This window comes from Hippopotamus amphibius, chromosome 12 (genome assembly GCF_030028045.1).
Source record: "Hippopotamus amphibius kiboko isolate mHipAmp2 chromosome 12, mHipAmp2.hap2, whole genome shotgun sequence".
NCBI lineage: Eukaryota > Metazoa > Chordata > Mammalia > Artiodactyla > Hippopotamidae > Hippopotamus > Hippopotamus amphibius.
Window position 1 is genome coordinate 73,320,512 of NC_080197.1, and position 16,851 is coordinate 73,337,362.

Below are 16,851 nucleotides of genomic sequence, written 5' to 3' on the forward strand. Positions count from 1 at the left end.
GTTGTTGTTTCTATTTCATTTATTTCTGCTCTGATTTTTATGATTTCTTTCCTTCTACTAACTTTGGGTTTTGTTTGTTCTTCTTTCTCTAGCTGCTTTAGGCATAAGGTTAGGTTGTTTATTTGAGATTTTTTTTTTGTTTCCTGAGATAAGCAATTACTCAAATCTCTCTCTCTCTCTCTCATATTTACAGGGTGGCGTGGACGATGAAGTGACCCTCTCTGCCTATATCACCATTGCCCTCCTGGAGATTCCTTTCCCTGTCACTGTAGGTACCCTTGCTGAAGCATCATTCTGGAGGCAATGAAACTGCTGACCTGCTGTCTGAAACATCACCCCACTAAAAATCAGTTGTCAGCTTTCCTGCTGTGCAATATCAATGCTTCCCAGATCAATAGAGAATACTGTCAATTCATTAAGAAAGATTTACACTTTCCCAGTGATGCCCCTAGTCTATTTCTCCTCTAGCAACCTCACCACCACCACCACTCACACACAGAATGAATTCTAAAGATATGACCTATATTCCTGCCTTATGAATGTGAGACTAATGGATCAAAAAATACTTTTCTCTCTGTCCATAAGAATGAGGCTAGAGGGACAAATGCTTTCAAACAACTCCTTGCCCTCTGTGCTGTGGTCTGTGTTCACCTGGGAGTACTAGCCTCCCTGTTCACACAGCTTGTTCCCATCTTGTTCTCCCTTCCCAGCACTCTGTTGTCCGCAATGCCTTGTTCTGCCTGGAGTCAGCCTGGAACTCAGCCAAGGAGAGATCTGAAGGCAGCCACGTCTACACCAAGGCACTGTTGGCCTACGCCTTTGCCCTGGCAGGTAACCAGGAAAAGCGGAGAGAAGTACTCAAGTCACTTGATGAGGAAGCCGTGCAGGAAGGTGAGAGTAAACCTGGGATCTTTCTCCCATCCCACATTCTCTGGATCAAGAATTCCACATCAAAAAATCCCCCATGACTAGCTCTCAGGATCCCTTTCCCCTCTCTTCTTTTGTCTATATCATTATAGACTCGAGGATTTCTTACTCAAGTCACACATCCAAAGATAAGTGGTGATATTCTGTAATAGTGAGAAGCTTGGCCTTTGAAAACTAGTTCCTAAAGTGCAGAGCAAGTGCTATACGAGTATTAGCTATTGATTAAGATAACAGTTCATAATATATGCCTCACCCTCACCTAGTGCATCATAGCATCTTAAGCATGAAAAAAGACTGAAGGAAGTAACCCCATGAATAAATTCTAGTGTTTTATGCTCATTTCACAAGACTGATGATGTTGACAGATCTATTTGTTCTTCACACAATACTTCTACATATACAGTGGTCTATACAAGGGGCCGAAGAGATAGAAAATAAAATGCAAATAATAATAAGATATCCAACAAAACATATTCTGTCTTTCTCCCTTGACTGTGACATTAGTGTTTTTTTTAATTAATTTTTATTGGGGTATAGTTGCTTTACAATATTGTGTTAGTTTCTGCTGTACAGCAAAGTGAATCAGCTGTATGTATACATATATCCCTTCATTTTTAGGTTTCCTTCCCATTTAGGTCACCACACAGCAATGAGTTAAGTTCCCTCTGCTATACAGTAGGTTCTCATTAATTACCTGTTTTATACATACTAGTGTATACATGTCAATCCCAATCTCCCAATTCATCCTTCTCTGCTTTCCCCTCCTTGGTACCTATAAGTTTGTTCTGTACATCTGTGTCTCTGCCATTAGTTGTTTGTCCTTAAAATGTACTGGGAAATATTTCAGATATACAAAAAGCCATAAAGAATAATTAGCAAACATCTTTAATACCTCCCTTCCAGCTTAAGAAACAAAATATTACCAATGCTGGACAAATCTCTTGTGTACCGTTCCTACCCACAAAAGTCAACCTTACCCTGAATTTGTCATTACAATCTCCATGGATTTCTTTATCCTTTTACTGCATATGTACCACTAAATAATATTCAGAATGGCTATGTTTTTCATCTTTAGATAAGTAGTATCATCCTTTTCAGTACTTCTGCTTGATCCTTGTCTGTTTGTTTGCCTTTCGTTTTTTAAGTTCAACACTAGGCTGACTGGAGTCCCCTGTACGGGTACATTAATTTTCACTGGTGCATTAATACATTACAATATATTATTATGAAAAGGTCTTAATTTATATGGAGAGTCTCTCCTCATGGACCTTTTTCTTGTTTCTTATTTACTTCTATTGCAAACCATGCTAAAATGAATATTCATGTACCTGTCTCCTTGAGGGGGTGTGTGAGTTTCTCTAACTTATACTTAGCAAGCATAACTGCTGATTAGAGGGCTAAGCACATCTTCCCCTTTGCTGGATCTCACCAAATTATCCTCCAAAGAGCTGTTTACTTCCCACAGCAATGTAAATCAGTTCCCGTTATTTCACATTCTGTCAGCCTTTGGTATTTTGAGGATTACTCAATTTTTTTTTTTTAATCTAAGGAGTGTAAACTCCATTATCTCATGTGATCTGTGATCCTCATAAGAATCCTCCAAGGACAGGTTTTGCAGAAAATTTAACAAACCCTAGATTAGGTCTGGATAACATCAGAAAGAGGAAATTACCACAACCAGTCAGAGAACTTGCTCTGTTACTTCTCTCTTCCACCAACACAACTACAGCAACCAATTTAAAACTTCACTGGCTATATAGGCTTCTGACTCCAGCGACACAACCGCCTTAGCCCAGATGAAACAAGCCAAGTTCAGCTTTCCGTGGAAGGAAAAGCAGCTAGATAAGGTTTAAGAGATTATCATTGGAATGCAACCCTCACTTCAGCACTGGCTCCTATACTTTAACCTGAAATTAAATATGAATAAGTGGTCACTTGCAAATCTTTTTCTCACCTCCAGGTAATTCTGTGCACTGGACACGACCTCAGAAACCCAAGGCACCAGTGGGGCATTTTTACGAACCCCGGGCTCCCTCTGCTGAGGTGGAGATGACAGCCTATGTGCTCCTCACTTACCTCACGGCCCAGCCTGCCCCGACCTCGGAGGACCTAAACAAAGCCACGCACATCGTGAAGTGGATCTCAAAGCAGCAGAACTCCCAGGGGGGTTTCTCCTCCACCCAGGTCTGTGGTCAGCCAGAACCTTTTACTTTGCCTTCAGGTAGCAAAAGGTTTGAACAGGGTACAAACACATACAAGAAGAAAAAAAATGAAGATAAGAATAACTTGAAATAGGGAAGCTGTTATTAGTATTCGAGGATGGTGAGAAATAAGGAAAAATGAGAGTCAAAGAGGGCTGAAAGGAAAATGCCTAGAATTCTGCCCCCCGTCATATATTTTTATCACAGGATCCTATTTCCAATAACAACTCTACATCCCTAAAGCAACAGTGGAGCACCAGGACCCTACACATGATGGCCACAGCAGAATGAATTTAAAAATCCACCATTCTTCTGGAAGTTCTAAGAATCCTTTCTAATTTTTCCCAGAAACACTATTCAAAACCCAATCATCTCCCCTTGCAAATCACTCCACTGCTAGGTCCACTTTGACTGGCTTCTTTTAAAGCTGACTCATGTCACGTATCCTCTACCCACCTCTTAATATATAAACATTTGTTCATTGGGAGCGTAAAGAACTTTCTTCATCCAACCTCCTAAGCCTAACTATGTAATCTTATAGCTGAAAAATTCATTAATATAGACAGAGCAGGGACTGTCACCTCCAGAGAATTCAGAGGTTAGGACATGCACCCTAAAAGAGAAGGAGAATGTGACAAAATGATATTCCATCCTTTCTCCACTGTATTTAAGCTCTTATGTTTCCATTTCAATGTAGGAAACAATAATTTTGTTAAAACAATTATCATCCGTTTCTTAGAAAACTATCATTAAAAAGATGCCAGGTTCAATGTGGATGAGAATTGAGAATATGACCTGCCTGGTGAGGGGGATCTCAGCTTCCGATAAACAAGAGAGAGCCAAAAAAAAAAATTGTCAATAAATCAAGAATATAATTATAATTATTCATTTTTTATTTCCTCTGGAGAAACTGGCGCATGACCCTCATCATGGCTACAAAAGACCCTGGATTTTCTCAGGGCACTGACCTCAGCAGCAGGGCGGAGTTTAGTTTGGGGTCAGAGCCAGACTGAACTTTGGTTGGGTGGTGACAGATATGACCACAGTTGTCAAGAAGGACATCTTAGGCAAACAGCTAATGCTAATAAATAATTCCCATTCATATATATTCTCCACGTTGCATGCGTCACGTATATTTATAGAGAGAAAAGAACTGATTTTCTGAGAAATAAGTTTCTAAAGCATATAGTCCAAGGCAGATATGTGAAGGTTATGGTTCTGTCATCTATCTAAGGATTACAATCAATCTTGAAATGAGAACCCCAATATTTAAGCAGTGAGGGAAACAGGAAATAGGAAATCAAAGCCCATTTTGTGGTAGCTAACATGGGTCTTTGGGTCTTCAAAGGCTATCATGCCTAAGTGGGTTCTCTCACCTGTCTCTTCCAGGACACAGTGGTGGCTCTCCATGCTCTGTCCAAATACGGTGCAGCCACATTCACCAGGACTGGGAAGGCTGCAGAGGTGACCATCCAATCTTCAGGGACATTTTCCACAAAGTTTCAAGTGGACAACAGCAACCTCCTGTTACTACAGCAGGTTTCATTGCCAGAGGTGCCCGGAGAGTATAGCATGACAGCAACAGGAGAAGGATGTGTTTACCTCCAGGTGAGATTCTGGGGGCAGGTAGAGACAAAAGGTCTAAAGTTACCATTGTCACTGAGAAGTCCTACCTCAGCACATGATGGGGCAAATCAGAGAAAGAGCTGAGGAAGTTGGGAGGAATCCTGGGGAAGGGAAAATCACAGATTTTTGTCTGTTTCACAGACATCTTTGAAATACAACATTCTCCCCAAAAAGGAAGAGTTCCCATTTGCCTTGGAGGTGCAGACTCTGCCCCAAACTTGTGATGGACCCAAAGCCCACACCAGCTTCCAAATCTCACTGAAAGTCAGGTAAGACCTCTGACTGCATCATGCAATTCTGGGTATAACAACCAATCTTCTTATTGGAACTCCGCATTAAGCAGAGCAGGTGACAGTGAATGTTTGTTCTGCATTTATTCAAAAAGCAATATGTGTTCTCATGTTGACACAGAATTTCTCAGTGATGGGATGTACATTGTACATCCCCCAACTCCGGGATCTATCAGTGTCTAATCTCATTACTTACCGTTTATTAATTCCCCTCAATAATAAATAAATAACCTCTAATCTGAATTCTTGACTTTATTCTCATGTAATTATTCATCCTGATTTCATTCTATTGTGGTGAAATCGTATATTATTCTTGCTTTATCCAGGACAGAGGTAGAGACTTCTTGAAAAGCGTGACTAGAAGGAAGTCGTGACTCTCTAGTTAGAATTCCTACTGCTAATAATTAATCTCAGATTATATATAAAATAATCAATTTTGGGGAAAATACATACATATGCAGCCATATTCAAATATCTACAAGGCTATTTGTATCTGTCTTCAAGAATATTATAATCTGGTTGGGGATACTATTCAGGGAAAAAGACAAAGTATACGTAACAAATAACTGGGATAGATTAGCGGTCTCATGCCCAGCTACGCATCACTTATAGAGCTTTCTCAAAAGGCAGATCTCAAGAGTTCGTGCCCATGAAATTCTAATTCATCAGGTCTAGAATAGGGCCTGGTCTCTGTGGCTTTAACGGGCTCCCCTGAAGATTCTAATGCACAGCCAGTATTTTGGAGCTACTTGGTAGGAAATTTAGGAAGACTTCTGCTACCTTTCAGGGTTGTTGAGTGCTTACTGTGGACATAGAAAAAGAATATTTAATAACACAGAAAATCCTAATTCCTTTCTTCCCTGGATCTTTAGTTATACCGGGAGCCGTCCGACCTCCAACATGGTGATTGCTGATGTGAAGATGGTATCTGGCTTCATTCCCTTGAAACCGACAGTGAAAACGGTAGGCTTACTATAAGCCAAGGAGACCCTATTTTATTTAATGTTTTGTGTGTCTCTAGAGTAGACAACATTAATATAAAAATACAATACTATTAAATCAGCTTCTATCAAAGACGTCACTTTCTCCAAAAGCAGAAATACAATTTATCATGTTTATATAGGGGTTTGTTTTCTCGTTAAGCTTTGTCTTAATGGGCCTCAAAATTTTGTGATGGGTTTTTGGTCAAGTTTCCATTAAGATATTAATTAAAAATACTAATTTTAAAACTAATAACTTAAAACTGCTACCCACAGAAAAACAAATGATCCAGAAAATATTCTCCTTTTCTTCTAGTTTTATGATACATTGTTATCATTAACCAGTCTTTTGCTACTAACTTCAGTGGTCAGCTCAGACAGTTTTGAGACTGTTCTTCCACCATTGTTCAAACTGGAGTGGCAGGTATTAGGGATCATATTCATTTAGCCTTCTGAACTCTCTGGGCAGACTGGTGACCTTGCTAGCTCCAGCAGCCTTCTGTCCACTGCTTTAGTGACACCCACAGCAACTGTCTGTCTCCTGTCATGAACAGCACTATGCTAGGAGCCACATCTACTAAGAAAAAATTGTCAGCAGGTTCTTGCTTAAATGGAGCTTAGAATCTTCAGAAGGTAAAGCATATGCACATGAAGAAGTGGAAAAAATGTGAAAAAGATTGATTGCCATAAACTAGAACTATTACAGAAGTACAGAGGAAACTGAGACTGCTACCAGTTAGAATAAGCAAAAAATGTAAAAAAGCAAAAACTTCCTTCATGAAGGAATGGAATGTGAATTGAACTTTGAAATATGGGTAATTTCCAAGCTTAGGATATTTAGTTCCCTTTTCTTCAAGTAAATCAACTTTACACATAGGTCCTGTGTCACACTGATATTAAACCCTGCATCCTAATTACCTTTCATTTCTAATTTTGCCACATTATCGTATTTGCTTATAAAAAGCATTTGAAGAAATTTTACCCTCAGGCTTAATTTGGTAATAAACATTCTTCTTTTCTCTGGTTCATCTGTTTATTAACATTTGTGATGTCTTAATTTTCTTCAGCTTGAAACATCTGCCCACGTGAACAGAACAGAAGTCAGCAGCAACCATGTTTTGATTTACCTGGATGAGGTGAGAGCCCTGCCCTTCTAGTTGCAAAAACAATATGGATAATGAGTTACTTGGGAAGTGAATGAAGGCGTTTTGGAGACATCACCTCCATGCTAAAAATCTGAGAATTCTAACATTAGTTCCAGTGAATATTCTCCTCTCCTGCTCTATTTGTATTTCATCTGGGACTATGGGAAGAAATGGCTTGTTATAATATTGGGATATGAATATTTCTAGGACCCCATAAACAAGAAATTCTCCACAAAATGTGCTCATTATGTGCACAAGTTATTTTGAAGATACTGAGTAATATAAGGAAGTAACCATTGGAATTAGTCAATTATCATATCAACATCACATCAATAAGATAAAAGGGGAATATACTATCAATCTCAGCAAAGACTTAGACCATAAAATAACAAGACAGTCCGCCAGTAAGCCAATCTGATTTTGTAGTTGTGTGTTGTTGCATAGTTTATTCATTCCTATATTGACAGATATTATAGTTTACAAATTTTATGAAAATTAAGGCTGCAGTGATCCACATTTATATTCTTTTTGAGTCAACACAAGTATTTCTACAAGATAGAGAAGTGAAACTGTACTGAATCTCTGATACTTAAAAATAAACACAGCTATTCAAACAATAAAAAGCATGCATTAATCACTCCCTATGAACAGAGCCATGCACTCACATTGATGGGAGTATATGAACAGTTTTAGTTAGTTAAGAAACAATTTGGGGAAGTTTTCATCTACTCTGAGAGCTTTTGACACAATTTAAGGATGCTGTTAGTTGACAAAAAGTTTTTCCTCAAAATAGATGAATACTTTAACTTACTCAAAGAGAGAAGAAAGCTCCCTGGAGAGTCATTTTATTTCCTTTTGTCTTATAGGTGACCAATGAGACCCTGAGCTTGTCCTTCATGGTTCTGCAAGACATCCCAGTAAGGGATCTGAAACCAGCCATTGTGAAAGTCTATGATTATTATGAGACAGGTGAGTGAGAGCAACGTTCACACAGAAATTAAATTCCCAATCACAGAAATTTAGATTTGAGAGATGTATTGGGGCAATTCATTACACTAATTGCTCTCACACTTCATTTTTGTCTCCATCACGTCTGATATAAATATATTATTACTAATACAAAGCACCTGTAGGCTATTTAGTTCCCTTTTCTTCAGATAAAATCAACTATAAGATAATATGAAATTTAAATAAGCATAAATCTGAACTGTTACCCTTCAGGAGTTTAGGGTAAAGGAAAGCATAACGTACACTATTTGAAAAGATAAGGCAGAAAGCAGAACATTAAATGAATGATGCTGATGCTTCTGACACAATTCTCCCCATGATAAATATTCTTTCACTGACCTGTATCCCATAGATGTTTGCTTTCCCTCTCACTTCACCTGACTATTTTTGTTTTTATTCAGATGAGTTTGCAGTTGCTGAATACAGTGCTCCTTGCAGCAAAGGTAAGCAATTCACACTTCTTCCAGATGGAGTCAGAACCCCTTTGGCTTGTTCCTCAAATCTCCTTCATAAAATTCTGGCTAAATATTTTTCATAGACATCATACAGCTCACAGTGCAACTTATTATAGAAAAACACATTTATTGGGAAAGGGTACCTGATAGTCAAACATCAGACAGTTCATAGAATTGCATATTAGATAATTTTAAATAATGGATCTCATTTCCCACCATACTAATTGGATTTCCTCAGGCACTATGCTACCCAGATCTAAGGGAAGGAAAACTCACTGCTTCGGAAACCCAAATTCATCTTAATTTTCTACCCTTTCCACTATCACAGATACTGGAAATGTTTAAAGACCACATCAATGGAAACTGCTTTGCTGGAGTCCCTGTTCCACAGACTCAGGTCTCCATGGAAGAAAAGAGTTTTTATATTTCTGAAGACTTGTTGAGTAAACTTTTATCCTGGTCAGTCTCTACCACTGTTTCCTCATTTACTCAATAAACATTTATCACATTTCCATATGATTCCCAATAGACTCCTGAGATAAAAATTCATAGAAATCAAGGGCTACAGGATTTCAAAAAATGAAAAACATTACAGAGATGGTGGTCTGAGTAGGTTTCATTTAGAGTTTGCAGAGAAAAGAAGAAAGTATTGGATTACGTACTAGGAGCACGTAAAGTGAGTTTGGTCATAGGATTACCCTATGAAAAAGCCAAAGAGTAGATTTATGAGAGAATAAAAGGCTACTTTGACAAGGAAAGACTTTCCACATCAAAGGGAAGTAATGAAATAGAAGGTTGGATATGTCCAACATTGGGAGGCAGCTTAATTAACTGGGACTTGATTTAAATTGGAAGTTATGTGACCTCAGAACCAAATCTGCTATTGACCAATACAGGTGATCAGTCAGTTAACCTTGGGTTTCAGATTCAATAAAGGATGACAGTTTCAAAATACTGAAGAGGTGATTCAAGTAGAAGTGAGTTTTCCTAGAAGAAAGAATATATAGGATTCAAAGCCCAAATAGGACTGTTACATTGGAGCATCTTTTTTCTGGAATTTTGAGCCAGAACCAAAGGATGGATATAAAGTCTAGGAGGTATTCAGATGCATTAAGTATTAAAATCATCTATTATATGGATGAAGGGGCAGAAGCTTCCGGAGTTTGAAAAGAAGATCCCTGGAGAGTCCTAGAGTGCTAGTGTTCATTTGATTGAATCTAACAGAAGCCTGGATGCTGTAAACTAAGAATTCTAAAGGACGTTGAAGTTCAAGCACCTTTAGCTCTGTCTCCAGACTAGGCAAAAGTAAGAGATAAAAGTTTTCACCTTTGTGCTGGATTCTACTCTAAGTCTCATAGGCATTAATATAGCAGCCTTACAAAATAGGTATTATTATAACAAATGAGACACAGAGAGGTGTAACTTGCCCTAAGTACTTAGCCAGTAAGTGACTGAACCAGAATTCAATACCAAGAAGTCTGATTTCGAAGTCCACACTCATAACCTCAAACCATGTCACCTCTCTAACCTACTTCAGACAACAAGACCAAGAAAAAAAACGTATTTCAGAGCTTAATAAGCGTTATAATTAGTATCAATTAAGCATCCATCCAGTGCATGAAATATAAAAGAAATCAGAGGTATGACGAAAGGAAATAAACTGTCAGGATTATAATAAATTCTATCTTGTAGTTCTAGTCCTTTTTTCTTTGTTCATATGGAAATCATGACTGCAAATGTACTTGAAGGACATGCTTGTTGCAAATCAATCATTGTATCTCCTTAGACCAAAAAGATTTATTCCAGAAACATTTACTGATTACTTCCTGTGTGTTAGGCATTATATTCCATGCTGTGATACAAAATTGAATAAAATGGGATTCCTTAGAGAAATTACACTGCAGAATAAATGAAAAAGATACATATCTGGCTTTTTATAATGCTATGTGATAGGTACTGCAAATTAGTTATTGCCAAGATGGACCCCAGACACAATGTCCTCTCAAGTTTTGAGGTACAACATCCAAATTCTGATATTCTGGTAATTATCAGGCACTCTCTATGAATTCATTTATAATTTGTTTCATTTTTCTTTTCATTGTATTGTAAGAGGATTTCGGACACTATTTTTGTGACCAGAGAGATCTGGACCCATGCATCCTCTTGAGCCATGAATTTTCACATTGTGTTCTTTACCCTGGGGAAAAGGTCTACTTATAATTGAAAATGGATTTGCCACCAGCCTACTGGTATGGGAATCTTGGAGTTAAAACTCGGTAAAATTTTAAAGAGTGACATATCTTGACTATATCGAATTTTGTGAATTGAGATTTATTCTTTCTGTAAAAGGATGTGGAGTTATGACAGTAAATAAGATAGAGATGTTCAGGAGTCAGTTTATACAGAGTTTTATATTTTACTTGTATTTTATTTTTAAAAAATAATAAGGTGTTACATGCTTACATTTTCTCATATGTGCCTCATCACCAAACTCATCCTTCCCCACCTTGAGACAGTTTTATGGCAGGAATTCAAAGAGAAAGAAATAGAATACTTGATCTACCTTGCAAGAATAAATGGCTTTTATATTTATTTCAACCCCATTGATAAATCAAAAGTTAATTCTGGAAGATTAGACTATAACCATTTACTATATGAAAGAGGTCACAAGAATTCAGAATACATTAGGAAATGTGCAAACAATGGCAAAACATGTGGCTGGAAACAGAATGAGGAAGCACTGTATGCATCAATACAGAAATATCCCCAGGATTATATTGTTAAGAGAATACAGTAGCGCTAAGAACAGGGTACATATTAAGGACTCTTCTATAATAAAAAGGTGGGGGAGGAAATAACATGTCCTTTTATTTTTGCACTTACATAAAGTAAGACTAGAATGATACTCACCAGGGAAAAAAAAGAAAAAGCTACTTTAAAAGTATTTACCTACCTACAGGAACAGGAAGAAGTAAGTGGAAGTTTTCAAGAATGGAAGGAGACCACTTAGCAAATACTATTAAAATTATTTGACTATTGAACCACATGAACATATTTACTATTCTGAAAATTGAACTAAAATCCAGTGAATAAGAAGCTTAAGTCTCAGAAGAAATACTGAATTCAGTACCTGCCCATCTGTACAAGGAGAAAGAATATTTACTCTATAAAATACAATTAAAGATCTCTTCACACAACATTACAAAGCGACTATACTCTAATAAAAATTACTTAAAAAAAATAAAGATATCTTACCTCATAATCTTCATTAGGTCTTAAATTCCAAATACTCTTCATATCTTGTTTTGTGAAAAGTATTTTCCTGTTCTTGCTTCCCCTTTTTCCTCCTCTTCTTTGATTTCTCCTCATCCTTTCCCCAAATGTTTTTCTATTTCTCCTCAGGCTTTGTCTACTTAAGAAGACAAGAAATGAGTTCTTTAAAATTGAAGAGCACGTGTTCGCCCTGACCCATCAAATATCTTACAACAAAACCTAACACCTTCATTCCAGTCAGTTCCAATTAAGTTAATAGTTATCTATGGTAGTAGTGCATTAGTTTCTAGTCATTTGGTTTTCAAAGTTTAGTGTGCATCAGAATCACCTAGAAGACTTGTTAACATGTCAAAGCACTTGAAATAGATATTTGTTCAAAGAAGATATATAAACAGCATATAAATAAAAGAAAGACGCTCAACACTATTGGTCATTAGAGAAATGCAAATCAAAACCCTAATGAGGACTTCCCTGGTGGCGCAGTGGTTGAGAATTCACCTGCCAGTGCTGGGGACATTGGTTTGATACCTGGTCTGGGAAGATCCCACAGGCCGTGGAGCAACTAAGCCCTTGCCACAACTACTGAACCCACATGCTGCAACTACTGAAGCCCATGTGCCTAGAGCCCATACTCTGCAACAAAAGACACCTCACTGAGAAGCCCACACACTGCAGTAAAGAGTAGCCCCCGCTTGTCACAACTCAAGAAAGCCCGCTCGCAGCTAAGAAGACCCAACTCGGCCTGAATGAATGAATAAATAAATAATAAATAAATAAATAAATAAATAAAGTCTAAAAATAAAATAATAAATAAATCTAGGTCTCTAGTAAGAGTCTTTAAAAAAAACCATAATGAGATACCACTTCATATCTACAAAAGTGTCTATAATTGTTCTAAAAATTAACAAGTGTTGTCAAGGATGTAGAGAAATTGTAACCCTTGTACAGCTGATGGAAATGTAAAATGGTGCAGCCACTGTGAAAAAGTTTGGTGGTGTCTCAAAAAGTTAAACGTAAATTTACCATACTACTCAACAATTTCACTTCTAAGGATACACCTCCAAAGAATTGGAAAAGGGAACTCAACCAGACACTTGTGTGCCATTGTTCACAGCAGGATTAGTCACAATAAGGTGGCATTAGTCACAATAATGTCCATCAACAGATGAATGGATGAATAAAATGTGGTCGATACCTACAGTGGAAAATTATTGGGCCATAAAAAAGGATAAAGTTCTGACATCTCTACAACATGGATGAAACTTGAAAACATTATGCTAAGTGGAATAAGTCAGAAACAAAGGAACAAATATTGTATGATTCCACTTACATGAAATATCTAGAATAGAAAAACTCATAGACACAGAAAGTAGATTAGAGGAGCCCAGGGGCTGAGGGCAGGTAGACGATTGGGGAGCTATTGCTTAGTGGGTACAAAGCTTCTCTTAAGAGTGACAGAAAAGTTTTGGAGATAAATAGTGGTGATGGTTATACAACACTGCATATATAATTAAAGCCACTGAATTGTGCATTTAAATAATGGTTGAAATGGCAAATTTTATATTTTATATATTTCACCATAATAAAAACGCAAGAATAAAAAATCCAGTGCGAGGCATATCAGAGTGAAAATTCAGAGAACAAAGAACATATATTAGAATGATCAGACTACTCAAAGCAATAATTGAAGCCAGAAGATAGTAAAATAATATACTCAAAATATTGATAGTGAGGGTGGAGGAAAAAAAATATTGAGAGAAAATAACTTCAAATCTAAAAATCTATACCCATGTAAGTCATCACTCACAAACAAGGGTCAAAAAATTTTTTTAGATAAACGATAGACTGGGAGAAGATGTTTTTAATTCAAATAAACAATAAAGTATTAGTGTCTAACAGGGAACAGACTTGTGGTTGCCAAGAGGTAGGGTGTCTGAGGAGGGATGGAGTGGGAGTTTGGGGTTAGCAGATGCAAACTATTATATAGAGAATGGGTAAACAATAAGATCCTACTGTATAGCACAGGGAACTATATTTAATATCATATGGTAAACCATAATGGAAAAGAATATAAAAAAGAATGTATATATATGTATAATCACTTTCCTGCGCAGCAGAAATTAACACAACATTGTAAATTAACTATACTTCAATTTAAAATAGTATTAGTGTCAGGACTTCCTAGGTGGCGCAGTGGGTAAGAAGCCGCCTGCCAATGCAGCGGATACGGGTTTGATCCCTGCTCCAGGAAGATTCCACATGCCACGGAGCAACTAAGCCCATGAGCCACAACTATTGAGCCCATGTGCCACAACTACTGAAGCCTATGCGCCTAGAGCCTGTGCTCTGCAACAAGACAGGCCACCACAATGAGAAGCCTGTGCACCACAATGAAGAGTAGCCCCCGCTCACCGCAACTAGAGAAAGCCGTGTGCAGCAATGAAGACCCAACACAGACAATAAAATAAATAAATGAATAAAATTATAAAAAAAAAATAGTATTAGTGTCTAGAATATATCTTTTAAAGGCTATAAATCATCATGAATCAGACAAATCAATAGAAAAATGGACAAAGGACATGAAACAACAGTTCACAAGTAAAGGAAATATAAGTGGTTGGTAAACATAGGAGTTACTTAGCCTCGTTAGTAATCAGAAACATGCAAATTAAAGCAACATTATTTATACAGATCACATCAGGAAAAATTTTAAAGTTTGATAATATTAAATTGGCAAGGTTGCAAAGGGGATTATATACCTTGAAGGGCAATTTGTTATATTCTACAATATACATACACTGGTAACAATTTCACTTCTGAGTATCTACCACAAAGAAATATTCCACACGTAAATAAGGAGACTACACAAGAATGCTCATTGCAGCACTGCTACTAGAAAAAAAAAATCTAGAAACCATAGTTTGAATATTAAAATGGCTAAATAAAATGTAATACTGTGCAATATAATACTGCAGAGCAGATAAAATGAATTAACTGGCTTTGAATTAGAACATCGAGAAACTCTTCTTCCATTAGATAAAATTCTTAATCCTTTACACATAAGTGGCAAATTTTACCCAGCTGGTTCAAGGAAGGAGAGAACTGCAATGGAAAATTTATAAAATCCCTTAGGCAAAAAAAAAAAAAATTTCATTTGCAATGTTCAATAAGTCAATCTGCTTAATTTTCCTTACAACTCAGAAAAAAACAGTTTAAAAAATAGTAAAGCTTGGATTTGGATTCCAGTTTTCTTTAATCCCTCTATAATGGCTCTGTGTTTGTGGACTGTCTTAAAAGATGTTCATGTAGCCTTAAAAAAAAAAATTCAGGGTAGCAGAGACATTAGAATTCCCATAGTCAGAAATTTAGCTGGGGAATAAATGAGCCATTATTTTCACTGGACAATGAGCTTGAGTCCTTTTTGGTATAACATCAAAGAAATAAGATTTTAATTTCCAGATGTTGACACTATTACCAATGTATTTTATTTTTCAGGTCATTTTTAGAAATGAATGAAATTACCTAAATTATCAAGTTCAGCTAAAAAAATAAATGAATTATAACTTTATGGATAACAATAGTATAAAAAGTATTTATGTTTTTCACTTTGTGTATTCTGATTAGTTTCTAATTAAAAAGTAGTAAAAAGAGTTAATGTCATAACATAGTTGGGCTCACATTCCAAGAAGAAAAAATTGGTCATATCCAGTAATTGGGCTTTCTCTACTTGATTAATATTTAACCAAAAGAATGTCCCTCAGCAGTTGTGGGACTCAGGCAAAGTACAGCTAAATATACTCTTGTGTAATTTATTTGGATAGAGCTCAAATAGAAGATGGAGACTTGTAGGATGCAAAGGGAAGGCAAGAGAGTTCATTCAGCCATATAATAATTGTTATGGAAAATTAACACTGTACAAAGTTGGGTGGCGGCATCTAACCTCATAATCCTCATTTTGTCTCTGATCTTGACTACTCTCACTTTCTGTTTCATGTCAATCCATCATGCATTCATTCAACAATTATTTATTGAGCAATCACCCTCTGGCCCACCTGGAAGTAAAACAGACAAAAACCCTCACCTTCAGAGAGTTTATATTCTAGAGGGAGGAGAAAGATAAAAAGCAACATAAACAAGAAAGCTACATTGCATATAAGAAATGTTTCCCACTGTGGAAAACAAAGCAGGGGAGGAGGGTTGGAGTATGGGTGGGAAGTGGTTACAGCTCTAAACAGGAACTCTGGAAAGACCTCACCCAGAGGCTGACTTTAAGTGGAAACTTGTAAAAGATGAAAAAATACTGTGCATTTTCCTGTCTCTGGCTCGCCCTCTTTCTTGTTCTCGATCTCCCTTCCTTCTTTCTTTCCACCTTTTCTCTCTCTTCCTCTTAACTAGAGAAACTACATGATGAAATAAGTATTGAAAAGCTGTAGAATCTGTACCAAAGGCACAGCAGAATTTTTACAAAGATAATCTAGTAGCTGTATTGTCTAAAGATTGGTTAATTCATTCCCTACATTCATATCAATAGCAGACTTGTAATTATTCCCCTTATCACATCTTGGGAACAGTAATTAGTAGTAGTAGTAGTGGTGGTGGTGGTGGTGGTGGTGGTAGAAAGGGAGGCACTCTAACACTTAACACTGCTCACCTTGTGTCCTGCACTGTGATAAACACATTTACATGGCTTTCTTCCTGCACCCTCACAGTAACCCTATGAGGGGATACTATTAGTATCCACATTTTAACGTTGAGAAAGGGAGGCTTAGAGATAAGTAAGCCAGAGAAGCCAGGATTTGGACCCCGGCAGTCTAACTCCAGACATTCTCAATCATCATGCTTGCTAAGGCTTCTTCTCATGAAATACAACCTCAAGTGTGCAGCAGGGAAAATCTTGTTATCCTAGTGTAAGTGCTCAGAAAGCTGTAGCTCAGGTTAGAATCAAA

At 37.1% G+C, this 16,851-nt stretch overlaps 1 protein-coding gene across 2 annotated transcripts in view; it reads left to right on the forward strand.

Moving 5' to 3' along the window:
* Window positions 1-9,095, forward strand: part of A2M (alpha-2-macroglobulin) — a 75,594-nt gene extending 66,499 nt beyond the window's left edge. For both annotated transcript variants that reach the window (XM_057702599.1, XM_057702598.1), the window contains exons 27-36: window positions 194-268; window positions 711-891; window positions 2,888-3,111; window positions 4,518-4,736; window positions 4,896-5,023; window positions 5,917-6,007; window positions 7,092-7,160; window positions 8,036-8,138; window positions 8,579-8,620; window positions 8,961-9,095. In XM_057702599.1, the coding sequence (XP_057558582.1) occupies window positions 194-268; window positions 711-891; window positions 2,888-3,111; window positions 4,518-4,736; window positions 4,896-5,023; window positions 5,917-6,007; window positions 7,092-7,160; window positions 8,036-8,138; window positions 8,579-8,620; window positions 8,961-8,977 (1,149 nt within the window). In that variant the 3' untranslated portion in view covers window positions 8,978-9,095. The remainder of the gene's footprint in view (window positions 1-193; window positions 269-710; window positions 892-2,887; window positions 3,112-4,517; window positions 4,737-4,895; window positions 5,024-5,916; window positions 6,008-7,091; window positions 7,161-8,035; window positions 8,139-8,578; window positions 8,621-8,960) is intronic.
* The last annotated feature ends 7,756 nt before the right edge of the window (window positions 9,096-16,851 follow it).